Raw genomic sequence first — 13,386 nt, 5'->3', positions numbered from 1 at the left:
GGGCCACCTACTGACAACTCTAACAATATTCATAGAAATATGATAGCATGTGTGTGCAACAGTAATAATTGTTCATTTTCTGTAACCACTTATCCTGTTAGGGGTCACAGGGAGACTGGACCGGTCACCAGACTATCACAGGGCTGACACACAGAGACAGAGAACCATTCACAGTCACATTCACACCTACGGCTAGTTTAGAGTCACCAAGGGGGAGTACCCGGAGAAAACCCACGCTGACATAGGGAGAACATCCAAACTTTGCACAGAAGGGCTCCCCCATCCTGGGTTCGGAACAAGAACCCTCTTGCTGTGAGGCGACAATGCTAACCACTGCTAACTACACACCTAATAATAATCGTAAGTGTATTATAATAGCAGAGGTATGACTAATAATAATAGCAGTTGTAGACATCAGCCAGGACCACAGCAGCAGTGCAACCAGGCGCAACCACAATCTGTGGGAATCTGCGGGACAAGAAAGCACAAAGGCTCGAGGGAAAAAGCTGAGTTAGTAATATGCATTAATGGGACAGGAATGTTTGCAAATAGAGAGAAGAAGAAGAGAGGAGCTTGGTGTATCATTGGAAGTCCCCCGGCAGACTAGACCCATATCATCCTAACTAGGAGCTGATCCAATGCAAGCCTGAGCCAGCCCTAACTATAAGGGCTGGCTCAGGCCAGCACACTTACATAAACGCCTGGAAGAAGATCAGCTCTGCACTCAGGATGTCGAGTATGTAGGCTATGATATGGTGCTGGTTTTGGTCACTTAGCAACCTTTATCAAAAAGGAAAGCTTCAGTCGGCTCTTCAATGTGTCTGCCTCCCAAACCAAAACAGGAAGATGGCTCCACAGAAGAGGAGCCTGATACTTGAAGGCTCTGGCTTCTGATTTACATGTGGAGACTTTAGGAACCACGAGTAACCCTGCATTCTCAGAGTACAGTGTTCTGGTGGGATAAAAGGGCACTATGAGCTCTCTAAGATATGACGGAGCCTGACCATGTAGAGCTTTGTAAGTGAGGAGAAAGATTGTAAATTCATCTCTGGATTTCACAGGAAACCGGAGCAAGGAAACTAAAACAGGAAAAATATGATCTGTTTTTAAAATTCCTGTCAGTACACGTGCTGGAGCATCCTGGATCAGTTGGACAGTCTTTGGAGACTTGTTGTAGCAACCTGATGATAAGGACTTGCAGTAATCCAGCCTAGAAGTAACAAGTGTGTGGACTAGTTTTCTGGTCTTGTGAGGAGGAAGGATTTGCACCTTTAAGGGCTCTGAGCCAAATCCTCCACACAAGGCGGTCCACTGGAATGCACTTCCACTCATGCACATAACATCTGTTGACAACATACCTGACCTCCTGTAGAAAGTGGTACTTTTTATTCCATCCCTGAGAGAGCTGCGACAAGCTGACAACATGAAACCCAAATCTCTTCCATCAACGTTGTTTGACAGAAATCTAGCATCAGGTGAGACTCTGAATGTACGAGCAGGAAAATATCAGCGGCATGTGGACTGTGTGGATCACTCCGGCCACAGTGACAGCCAGGCGGTGGACGACGACAGCAGGAAAACTGAGAAGAGCCACAGGGAGGTTCATTTTGCTTTTCTGCCCGAGAGATATGAGCCACTGGTGGATGAGGAGGAGAGAGTGAAGGCAAAGGAGGAGAAGAAGAAAAGGAAGAAAGAAAAGTACAAGAAAGTAAAGAAGGTTAGTGTTCTGGCTTTATGTTTCCCTGACAGTGTACATGAAACTGTTTTTTTATGGTACGGTAATAGTTTCACTGTGGTTAAGGTAAACTGAATTATTTTAACATGACTAAAATCAGCCTCAAATTGTTTAAACAGATTAATTATTTGAAAAAAACTGCAAAAGTTAATTGGTTTCATCCTCATGCTATAAATGATCCTTTAAAATGTAACTTGCACAGTCTGTGGGCTGTTTTTGTACTTTGTGTTCTACACTGTTACTGCTTAATCATTACAATTTAGTTGGCGATTATTGAGATAAGAACTAGTCATAAAAGAATTATACAACTTAAGTGTTTACAGCTGCAGATCTCAAAAACTACCGAAACGTCATCAGCCTAAAATAAACTCAAATGATCGCCCTTTATACCAGTTATGATTTAGAAAAAAGAAATCTTGCCCACTTCCTTTAACCCTTTGAAACATGGAGGGTCTTCACTTTCCCTGTGCTGTTTTCAGACAGATCACAAGTATTTAACCCTTTGAACTCTGAGCTAATTGGTGCAAGTTTTTTCACAAACATTGGAAAAAGGCATTAAGCTTGGTAAGACATGTCCCACAAAGTGCAAAAAAAAATTAATAGATTCAGAAAATTATTTTTAAAAAATAGGGGGAAACTACATTTATAATTATCACATTTTAAAATTATGTTATAGATTTTTTTTTAGGCACTTTTCCCAGGTCATTTTCGTATTTGTTTGTTTTTAAATTTTATTTTTTTCACTAATTTTCTTGTTTTTATTTTTCTCTTGCTTTTTCAAATTGCTGTCATTTTTAAATGGTTAAAGCTGCTGGTCTGTCTTCACCTTTTCCCATAATTATCCAGGGTATCAGCAGGACCTTAAAAGGTCTTAAATTAATTTCTTCAAACAAATATTAGGCCTTTAAATTCATAAAATGATCTGAAATTTGAATTTGTGGTCTTAATTGCCACAAACATTTGATATAATTGAATTTATCCGTCTCTTAATTTATTTTCGTAAAAGTGAGTCAGGCTCTTCTGTGTGAAAGTCCACATTTCTGATGTCACAAATCTTCAAAAAGAAAACATGTATAAGATCTGCACACCAAGTAAAGCTCCCGTCAAAATGCCATTTATTATAGTAGTGACGTTTCGAGCCCTCAGGCTCTTCTTCAGACTAAAAAATGTGAGCAGAGGTGTCCTCTTAAATACCCACAATTCCCAAATAACAATTAGTATAATCATTGACAGCTGTACAAAAAAACATGTCAAAAGAAAAACAATCAGAAATATATCAAAAAATAGTGTCGATAAAGTACATAAAGAGTGACCTGAAACATACATAAATATATATATATATATGTATATATGTGTGTGTGTGTAAATACACACATATGAGAAATGATCCTCTCCATATACAAAAAATTCCAATATAAGTGCAATACATCCAAAAACATACACAGATAGAAAAATTACACTATTTATACACAAATGCCTAAGTTAGTTAGTACTCCACAAAAGGAATTCCTTTTGTCAATGATTATACTAATTGTTATTTGGGAATTGTGGGTATTTAAGAGGGCACCTCTGCTCACATTTTCTAGTCTGAAGAAGAGCCTGAGGGCTCGAAATGTCACTACTAATTGTAGTAGTGACATTTCGAGCCCTCAGGCATTTATTAAAATGGCATTATCAGTATTTTTGATCCAGCACCCAACTGAACATTTTTTTTGGGATGTGCATTTTTTTTAAACAAATCTTCAAAAATCCACCACTGAACCTAATACTGTATTTTTAAATTATACTTATTTTTACCTCTTGGCTAAATATAGATTAACATAACTCACCCTTATAACCATATTGCTACTTAAGACCTTTGTATTGGGGCCACATGTATACTACTTAGTCTTAAACTTTATCTTAATTATCTTGAAATGGTCTTATAAAGCACTACATTTTTAAGTGTCTGATACCTGCAAACACTCCATCATCACCTGTTACACCTGGGTGCTGTGTGAAGGTTTGTAATCCAGCTTTACCCTCTCAATTATTCTGATTACAGAGGCATGCAGCACAGTGTGTACAGATAACATCATTAGTGGTCTGTTTACTGGACAGACTGCTTTGTTACCCATACTCCAAATTGATTGATAAGGAAATGGCTTGTTCACTATGACCTAAACCAACAACATTATTACTGGTTTATCAGTGAGCTGCCATATTTGTTTATATTGAACATTAACAGACTCTTATTAGTCATGTTTGGGAAATGTCAGGTAGACAAATCATAAAGGAGCACGTAGTTTAATGAGGGAATGGGTGGAGTCATACACACTGCAATGATATAGTTTTTAAAAAGTATAAGTGCTGTTTACATTTTATTCATGTTCAGTGAATATGAACTAACACAGCAGGGATACTCAACTTGCTTCGGGCCACTTTGGCAAAGTGACCAGAGGCCGTATGTCAGTTAATGAGAAAATATTAATATTTATCAGTATATAGAATAAATGAATTGGCTGTTTTCAACCTTTTGACATTTGCTGTACTTTGTTTGCCAAGAAGCAAATAGTTACAGTGGCACTCACAGGTTAGGTGTATGTAGGGGCACTGGACATACGGGGGTCCAGAGGATCCTCCCTGGCACCTTTATTCAATTTACTTTCTTAAACAAACTCTGTTTTGATGCACTCTGACATCTTGATATTTACATTCAAAGTACAAAAACTTTCCACTGCAAATGAATTTCTTTTCAATTAATTAGAAAATGGTCGGCGGGCCCAAGGCACCTTGTCAGGCTGCACGTTGAGTATGCGTTTCAGTGTCTGTCTTATATGAAAAAGTTGATCCGAGTTGATCCGATCTTTGTCTTTTCTTGTAGTTGCCATTTGGGTAAGTTAAAATGTGAACTCAATATGGCATCAATCAATCCGCCTCATTTAAATTATTCTAATACATTGTTGATTATTGGAAACACTGACACCAGAACGATATGAATCTACACAAATCAGCTGAATAAAAGTGATGAAATTATAGCAGATGCAAGTAACAGTAATCACCTTTACAAATCATCCTTAATATCATTTGCATAACATCAAATCTTTTTTCATAAACAATGCAGGGCGGCACGGTGGTGTGGTGGTTAGCACTCTCGCCTCACAGCAAGAGGGTTGCCGGTTCGATCCCGTTCGAGCCCTTCTGTGCGGAGTTTGCATGTTCTCTCCGGGCACTCCGGCTTCCTCCCACAGTCCAAAGACATGCAGATTGGGGACTCTAAATTGTCCATAGGTGTGAATGTGAGCGTGAATGGTTGTTTGTCTCTATGTGTCAGCCCTGCGATAGTCTGGCGACCTGTCCAGGGTGTACCCTGCCTCTCGCCCGATGTCAGCTGGGATAGGCTCCAGCCCCCCGCGACCCTCAACAGGATGAAGCGGTTAGAAGATGAATGAAAAAAAATGCAGTAAAATTTGAAGAGAATCTGCACAGTTTTAATTGCTTTAAGTGTGATTTATAATGGTTTATGGAATGTGATCAGTGACCTGGTATTCTCATCATCTTATCAGTTATTTGTGGCCTATATAAATCTGTGAAAACATACTGAGGAATGGAAACCAATCATAAAAGACTGAACATGAAAGTTCAATGGTGCAGAAATTGGCAGACAAATCTTCAATCAAAGTAGATGTCAAACTATATTTACATGATTTATGATTCATGTATGACTCATTTAATCTGTTTTAAGTTTAGATAATAAGTTCAAATACTGCGTTGGGTCATTTTCACCAACTGCACTGACAAAGTTGGATTGTTTTTGCACTGTTTTCCTAAAATATCTGACTTCCTGTATCCGCTTCAGCCACTCAGCCCTTTCCTGTCTAAAGGCTTCAGAAGACAATGGTGTTCACGGGGTTTTCTGTTTACATTATAGGGTTACATACGGACTGCACCTCTCCTCCTGTGGTGCTATTGTTCTACCAGCACCACATGTGTAGGTTTTCTTTAAAACTCTTCTGCCTGATTTCATGTCTTGTCTTAGTTATACATTCTGTCAAAACTGCTGATGAAGCTTTGCAGCTCAAACTATTATCTGAATAATGTGGGAATAAAAATGAGTATGACATGGTTGTGTGGATTAATTTACCTTTTCATCCTCCTTTAAATGATTGAGATTACTTTGGATGTATAGATTATTGCATTATTGCTTAAATCTGTGACTGTATGTTTGTCTTTCAGAATGTTGGCAAGGCACTTCGCTGCACCTGGAAGTGTCTAATGCTTGGTCTCTACAATTTTGCCCTCGGCTACTCGACTCCGATCACGGTGGCTGCTACCTTCGTCCCCGACTTTCACCCAGGCAGAAACACGTCCTGAGCCGTGCACCTCCTCCAGTTTCTCTGCAAACTGCACTGTACATAGCAGTAAACCCACAGACACTGACCAAAGACTTTTAGTATGTTTGTAATGTTTGTTTATTTGAAATTACATTTTTATATCTGATTCCGCCTAAGTGTTAAAGTTATGCCCTTTTCACAGTAGACCTTTTATACAGTTATTACATTAATGATTTCTTATCAGCTGGCCCAACTGTCATTAATGTGATTAATTACACATGCTGGCATGTTGTTGATTTGACTAATCCTAACGTCATTTGGTCATATGGCCCCCTTTTTAAGTAGATATAAAATGAAAGACAGAGTGTGTAAAATTTCTCTTTGCATAATACACCATTGCTTTCTTTATGTACTCCATACACCTAAATCACATATTACTTGTGCACGAATTAAGCCCTAAGAAGATGTGCCTTTTTTCACTCTGAGAATGTTTTTATCAAGTTGGTGTTTGCATGTGTGCAGAGGGACACTGTGGGAACGTGGCACCTGCAGTAGGACAAGAATGACAGGAATGTTTACTGTAGCCGCAGACAAAATGAGACGGGGGAAGGAGTCAGGAAAGACTTAACAGGGTCATCAGTGAAGTATACGAGTAATTCAAGGCTGAAAGGATGTGGACAGGCACAGTAAGTCAGAAACCAGGCCACCCTCCGCCTCTCAGAGCGGAGCAACTGGACCACTGATCTCAAGAGTGTTACTTAACTCTTAAACAGATAGATGGATGAAAGACTACTAAAGACTGAAGGTGGTAATGGTAAGGAGGCTTTGGTTAAATGACAAGTTTAGAAGGATTCTCAGACTGGAAAATAATAGTGTGACTTTTGAAGCTAGTCACAAATATTTCAGTGTTTCTGAATGTGTGTCTTTTTGTTCAGTTTTAAGGGTTTTGTAAGTCATGACGTGTGTAAATAGACATTTAATAAAATGTTAATAAACTGTGCACAAACGTAGTCATTTGTTATTGGTGGAGAAAGGAGTGTGAGAAAGCCATAGTCTTTAAAGTGTTAAAAACAACTCCTAATTTTCAGAATCTCATTAAATAAAAGGATGAAAAAAGGACAACAAACACATTAAAAATATAATTTGGACACATTTTGGACTAAACTACCTAGTCATAGTTAATTATGAAATTACTGCTGTAACAGATGAAGAAAAAGCTGAGATGCTGGTGCAAACATGTTAAAGTTCATAGCTCAGATAACATTAGTGAGGAGGAGTGAAGATGGAGTGAAACTACAATAACAGAGAAATGAAGAAATATTATTGCAAAATGAAGATACCAGCAGTTTATCAAGTATTCCCTTGACAGAGACAGACCTGAGTCTTGGTAAAACGAAGATGTCTTCACCAGGTAAAGCCCAAAGTTATGACTGTATGCAATGATAAACCATCTATAGTGACACATTGAACGACATCTTGCTTGAAATGTATAATAAAGTATGAGAGAAGGTAAAACTGGCACAAAACTAGAAAGAGTCTATACCAGTCCAGGAAAAGGTCGCTCTAATCCACGGAATTATTGAGTACGAATTCTTTAAAATCCCATATTTGTAAATTAATGGAGCAAATTATTTATCATATGTAATTTCCAAATTATTTGACAAAGACAGTCAGAAGGTGAATATTATATATTTTGTTTATTTGAGGAGAACAGTTGTGCTTAACAGAAATGAAATTTGTTTTCTCGGTTGTTTTATTTTATTTCATTTCATTTTATTTTACTATATTTTACTATACTTTATTTTACTTTATTTACTATATTTTATTTTATTTTATTTTATGCTGGTGCTTATAAATTTAGAGTCCCCATAGACTCCACATCAGTTGGTGGCGGTAAGTTGTTCGCCAACCGCCCGAAAACATCAAGAAGAACCTATGAAGAAGAACAACTACGACGAGTCGCCGCTGTGACGTCATTCCCCTGCGACTGGAGCGCTCCTTCCGTAGCGCTGACTTGTTTACATGAGCCTTCGCTGAGTAAGATTGTGTGAAAATGACGACGCAGAAAGCGGATAATATCAGCTCTATCCCCATCGATGGGTTCAGCAATTTAAGAATCACATCCATATGGACGTTTCTCATGTCTGTAAGTTACATTGTATTTACTGACTCGATGTTCTAGCTAGCTGTGAGTTAGCTACCATGGCTAACAGAGCGATTGTCTTTAACTGGCCGTCGATACCCGCTTGTAAAAGTTATACTTTGGTATATGTCGGTTTAATTAAGATGCTTAATGTGTGGTTTTTGTCTCTATTCGTAGGTGCAGTGGTCAGAGCCTTGGCTTATTGGACTGTTGGTGTTTCATGTTGTGTGTTTGTTTCTGACTGTGGTGACGTGCAGGTACTACAGAGCTCAGATATGTCACTTCCTGCTCATGGGTAAGTGAAGAGGAAGGTGGAAAGACCCCTGCAATAATTAGGACATTACATGCATACATATGAATTATAATTCATCATAATACCTTACATCATCAAACAATGAGTCCTACACGTCGTCTTAATTGCCATCTGAAGATATAGCATGTTAAAACCACAGTAAAAACTACCTACAACACTGGAAACACAGGATTTTAGCCTGTCCCCACTCCCTAACACTGCACTTTACCATGACATATGATCACTACAATCTTCAGAAATCTTATATTTTGTATTATTGTGTGGCTCTTTCTCACTTAGACATATAGTACACTTACATCAGAAAGTCAGTGTTAGTTAAAATACACATTTTAGTTGTGTCCCCAGGTTTTCACTCACTCCTGTTGCTTTAATGCAATTGAGACATTACACGTCACATAATTAACTACTAATTTAGTCTCTTGGAAGCACGGTAATCTCGGCACGTCATTGGAATCGGCTAAAACATGCTGATAATATCCGTACATTATCGGTGTCGGCCAATATGGCTTTAAAACGATCTATCAGAATCAGCCAACATGCTTTGTCTTATTTTGCACAATGACTGAATATTACATACATTGTAAAGTATTATTTTATGCCTTCATCTGCTGGTGGGCTATCAAAAAAAGAGTATACATGTATACTATGATGTGAATTCCACTACAGAGGAGACTTAATAATCACTAGAATTAGGTAGGGAAAAAAGTAGATATATCGATATTGGTATCAGTTATAGGTCAAATGAGTTGTTACATATGAGCATAAAAAAATCCAGTATTGTGCATCCCCAGCCATGGGAATACCAAAAGTTAGTTCTCTCACTTTATTTTCAGTTACTTTGTTTGTTTGTTTTTCATATTGTAAGTATGACTTGAGAATGGCAACTTCAATGTGACTCAATACTTAAATTATTTTAGTTTTAGTCATGTTGTTTTTTTCAAAGATAGCTTTGGTAAACCACTTGAGGATGCCGAGTGTTCTCATGCTTTTATCATTGATGTCATGTCAGTGAAATGACCCTGTACGTACATACTTACAAACATGTACATTTAACTTAACTACTAACCTACTACCTCTTGAAACAGTTTTCTGTGACACCTGTATTTTGGCATTCGGATTGTATGTAAAACACAGGTGTATTTCTTAGACATTTATCTTACGAGTTATATAAAATTTGTCTAATGGCAAAAATTAATAAAATTATATACGTACGCAAATATTAAAGGTCCATAATAAGCTGTTTACAGGTGATTAAAGGGCAGGACTTGAACAGGCATCTGTCTGTATAATCTGTATAAATGTTTTGCTTTGATTTGGAATATCAGTAAACCGTTCTTTTGGTTTTGCACATACATTTCACTGATGCACACAGTTTGCGTGGGTTAACATACCCTATTTTGCTTCCTAACTTTATCTATAGTTATTGTTATTTGTATGATTTTCTTATCATTTGAATAGTATCCCTACCTACTTCCATAGTCTGTTATGTTTATCTTTTGTAAATCAAGTCAAAACAAGTAGTTATTGTTGTGCTTGATACCATATAGCCTGGATAAGATAATTGAGATATCTCAAAACTAGTTAAAAGTATCAGTGAATCTCATATACCTTGTTTATATTTGTTCAACAACTGCTAAAAATGTGAAAGTTGAGTGTTGAGGCTAAGAAGCTGTGTTACTAGAGTGCATATAATCAGTTTGTGCTTTGCTAAGTGACATTACGTCTCTCCACAGCTGGCCTGGTGTACTCTGCTGAATATCTAAATGAGCTGGCAGCCATGAACTGGAGGTAAGACCATCGGCCAGCAGTATTTTCTTTTTATACCCTTGTTTGTGAAATAATGTGTGTGCATAGCCTCTGTTGTTCATAAACTTTGTCATTATTAAGATCTCATTAAGCTTCATTATTTTTTTGCAGGTCCTTTTCCAATTTCCAGTACTTTGACTCTAAGGGCATGTTCATATCTTTGGTCTACTCCATTCCTCTTCTGCTGAACACAGTCATCATTGTGGTAAGATTTACTGTTCGTCTTCACCCCTCACATCAAGTAAAATGTTAAAAACACTGCTGAATGTTTGTGGTGTGTGTCGACAGATGGTGTGGGTGTACAGGACCTTTTCCACCATGACGGAGCTGAAGACACTCCAGCTCAAGCGAAAGGCCCGCAGAGAGAAGAGAGAGAAGAGTGACTGATCGCTCACTTTATGTCCAAAATATGGGCTCAGTGGGAGAAATTAAGACTCTGCCAGGCTAATCCTGAATTTTGGAAGAGGAAGGCAGATTCCTTCTTGTGACTGCAAAAAGGATTGTTGGTTGATGCCGGTCAGGACTGGCTCTCTGTTTCTGCTAACAGTGGTGGAAAGATGCAGCTGAATATACTGTACAATATGAGATTTATGAGGACCACAGAGACATTTACTGTTTTGTATTTAATGTTGTTTTAAAGTGTGTTAAAATGCTCAAAGTGTTTTTGAATGACTTTGATGCGACTTTGATTTCAAGGCCTGGGAATGTTGCAGCTTTAGTTCGATACAAGACTGTGGAAGGGCCTCTTATGGATACAGGGTGTCTGCGGGTCCTTAAAAGGTCTTAGAAAGTCGAAAACACATTAACTAATAAAAGGCATAAAAAAGTATAAATTGCCTTACATTCAGAAAGGAAGGCTCTAAATGTTTTTATGCCTCCGTGCTGGCGATAGCTGGAGCCAGAGGCATTGTGTCTCATTCATGAAACGTGAGCAGAAGGAATTTGTGTGTAAACTGTTCGCAGACGGAAATTTACGTGCGTGTCCACATTCATCAATATTTATCTTTTCGTAGCTACTAACAAAATCTACTCCTGCTCCTGACCACTCGTAGTGCTTGTGTCAATGTAGTAAAGCACATAAACATTGCTTGTCACTATTGGAAATTACAATTTTAATTCGTTAACGTGTAACTCTGTTATCTACACAATACACAGATGCCTTTGAAACACGTAATCTAAACATGACAAAATATTAAAAATATAACACATTTAGTTAAATTAGTTGGCAATTAGCAGGTTTAAGATCCCGATTAGGTTCATGACTGTGAATTATCTATGTAAATCGACTCAATAGATTACACGTTCTTTCTACATGTTGAATGATGATAATAAAGATATCCGTAAGGACAGCCGGATCACAGCCTCTTCGGCCTTTGGCCGTTCCCACTTCATTCAAAACCCCACAAATGAATCTTCTGTTTGTTTGGTGACCGCTGTATTTCTTGTGTGTGCTTATAGGCCATAAGGTAAGCGCAGTTATCGTTTCACGTCGTTCCGACATCTGGGGACTACGCGATCTTTACTTAATAAAAAAGATCGATACATGTTCAGCTAATCAGCGGGAGTTCGTAGCTCATAACCCCGCAAGAGTCCTGTGATCGGGGTCGTAATTAGGCACTTGTTCCGCCTGAGCGTTATTCGCTGGGTCGGTGGTGAAGTGGCGCACATGACTCGCCACGACAGACAGCCACGTATCTTAAACAGGCAATACATCAGGCTACATCTTTCCCACATCAAATATCTGTGATCACCTACACCCGCGTGCGTAAAAGCACACACAATTCCGTGTCCTCTCACCGTGGATGCTGTGATTTGATGGCCCGGTACTCACTGTAGCCCACTCTTAGATGTCGGAGCAGAAATCAGTTTCTGTGAGACTTTTTCTGATTCACCTTAAGGCCTATTATGCGTTTCTTTGCCTCCAGTTTCATATCAAACCATTTACGCTTCACCTCTGACATGGTTCTTTGTACCACGGAGACAACATTAACAGCATCTGTTACCTCCCTCCAGGTCACACCACTACTAACTGAAGAAAATAAAATGTTTTTTCTAAAGTCCACTTCACCCAAAATTATTTCGATCTCCGCTTCGGAAAAATTCTTTTTTCTTTCTCTCTCTTTCTTTCTTTGCGCCATGACTGACAGGTCGACTGGATGCACCTACACCTCCTTATATGGTGATCATTGGCTATTCATGGGTGGGGATTTATGCTAATTGCTGATTACCGGGAGCGCGCTGTCACTTCACGATGGATTGGCATTCATGATCATACACACGTGTTTACGATCAAATCTGAGTTTCCCGCGGCGTTCCTGAATCCGGAGTAGGTTTTTAGTAGAGTAGGCTTTTATGTGCAAATCCACACACAGATTTACTCACTTTTCATGAATGAGACCCATTATGTTTTCGGGATATCCGTCTGCACGAATGCCCATCCCATTCTCTTGAACAAAATGTCTTTAAAAACATCTTGAGGAAGTTTTTTCAAATTTGGCACAAATGTTCACTCAAACCCAATGATGACACGATTTTATTTTGGTGATCATAGGTCAAAGGTCAAGGTTAATGTGACCTTGCATCTCTCATTCTTGTGAACACTGGTATCTCAATAATGCTTTGAGGGACTCTCTTCAGATTTGGCAAAACGTCCACTTGGACTCAGCGATGAACTAACTAGATTTTGGGGATCAAAGGTCACAGTCTGTGACTTTACATCCATATCATTCTCGTGACCACAGTATCTCAACAACGCCTTGAGAGACTTCCTTCAAATTAGGCACAAACGTCCACTTGGACTAAAGCATAAATCATGTTTTTGATCATAACTCAAGAATTCCTATGCAAATTATGATGAAACTTAACACAAATGTCTGATACAATAAAATGATGAAGTGATGACATTTTATATCCAAAGGGTCAAAGGTCAACTTGACTTTGACATCATAATATTCTGGATAAAGCACATTCCTGGCTATTACTCAACATCATGGGATGTTCATCAAGGAAGATGTGTGTGAAGCATCCATGTTTTCACAGACATGTAAACTGTAAGTGAAATCTGACTGGCACGCAG

The 13,386-nt window shown here is 38.5% G+C and overlaps 2 protein-coding genes across 2 annotated transcripts; both read left to right on the top strand.

The window, feature by feature from the left end:
* The first annotated feature begins 1,096 nt into the window (after positions 1–1,096).
* Positions 1,097–7,060, top strand: LOC125896668 (uncharacterized protein C1orf115-like). Its single transcript, XM_049589423.1, has 3 exons — positions 1,097–1,717; positions 5,646–5,705; positions 5,951–7,060. The coding sequence occupies exons 1-3, from the start codon at positions 1,424–1,426 to the stop codon at positions 6,086–6,088; spliced, it is 492 nt and encodes a 163-aa protein (XP_049445380.1). The 5' UTR covers positions 1,097–1,423; the 3' UTR covers positions 6,089–7,060.
* A 965-nt stretch (positions 7,061–8,025) lies between these two features.
* Positions 8,026–11,659, top strand: tmem18 (transmembrane protein 18). Its single transcript, XM_049589425.1, has 5 exons — positions 8,026–8,194; positions 8,369–8,486; positions 10,238–10,292; positions 10,422–10,515; positions 10,599–11,659. The coding sequence occupies exons 1-5, from the start codon at positions 8,102–8,104 to the stop codon at positions 10,695–10,697; spliced, it is 459 nt and encodes a 152-aa protein (XP_049445382.1). The 5' UTR covers positions 8,026–8,101; the 3' UTR covers positions 10,698–11,659.
* Positions 11,660–13,386: the final 1,727 nt, after the last annotated feature.

This window comes from Epinephelus fuscoguttatus, linkage group LG11, assembly GCF_011397635.1.
Source record: "Epinephelus fuscoguttatus linkage group LG11, E.fuscoguttatus.final_Chr_v1".
Taxonomy (NCBI): domain Eukaryota; kingdom Metazoa; phylum Chordata; class Actinopteri; order Perciformes; family Serranidae; genus Epinephelus; species Epinephelus fuscoguttatus.
Note: the sequence above shows the minus strand (reverse complement) of the source record. Positions and strands in the feature narration are given on the sequence as shown.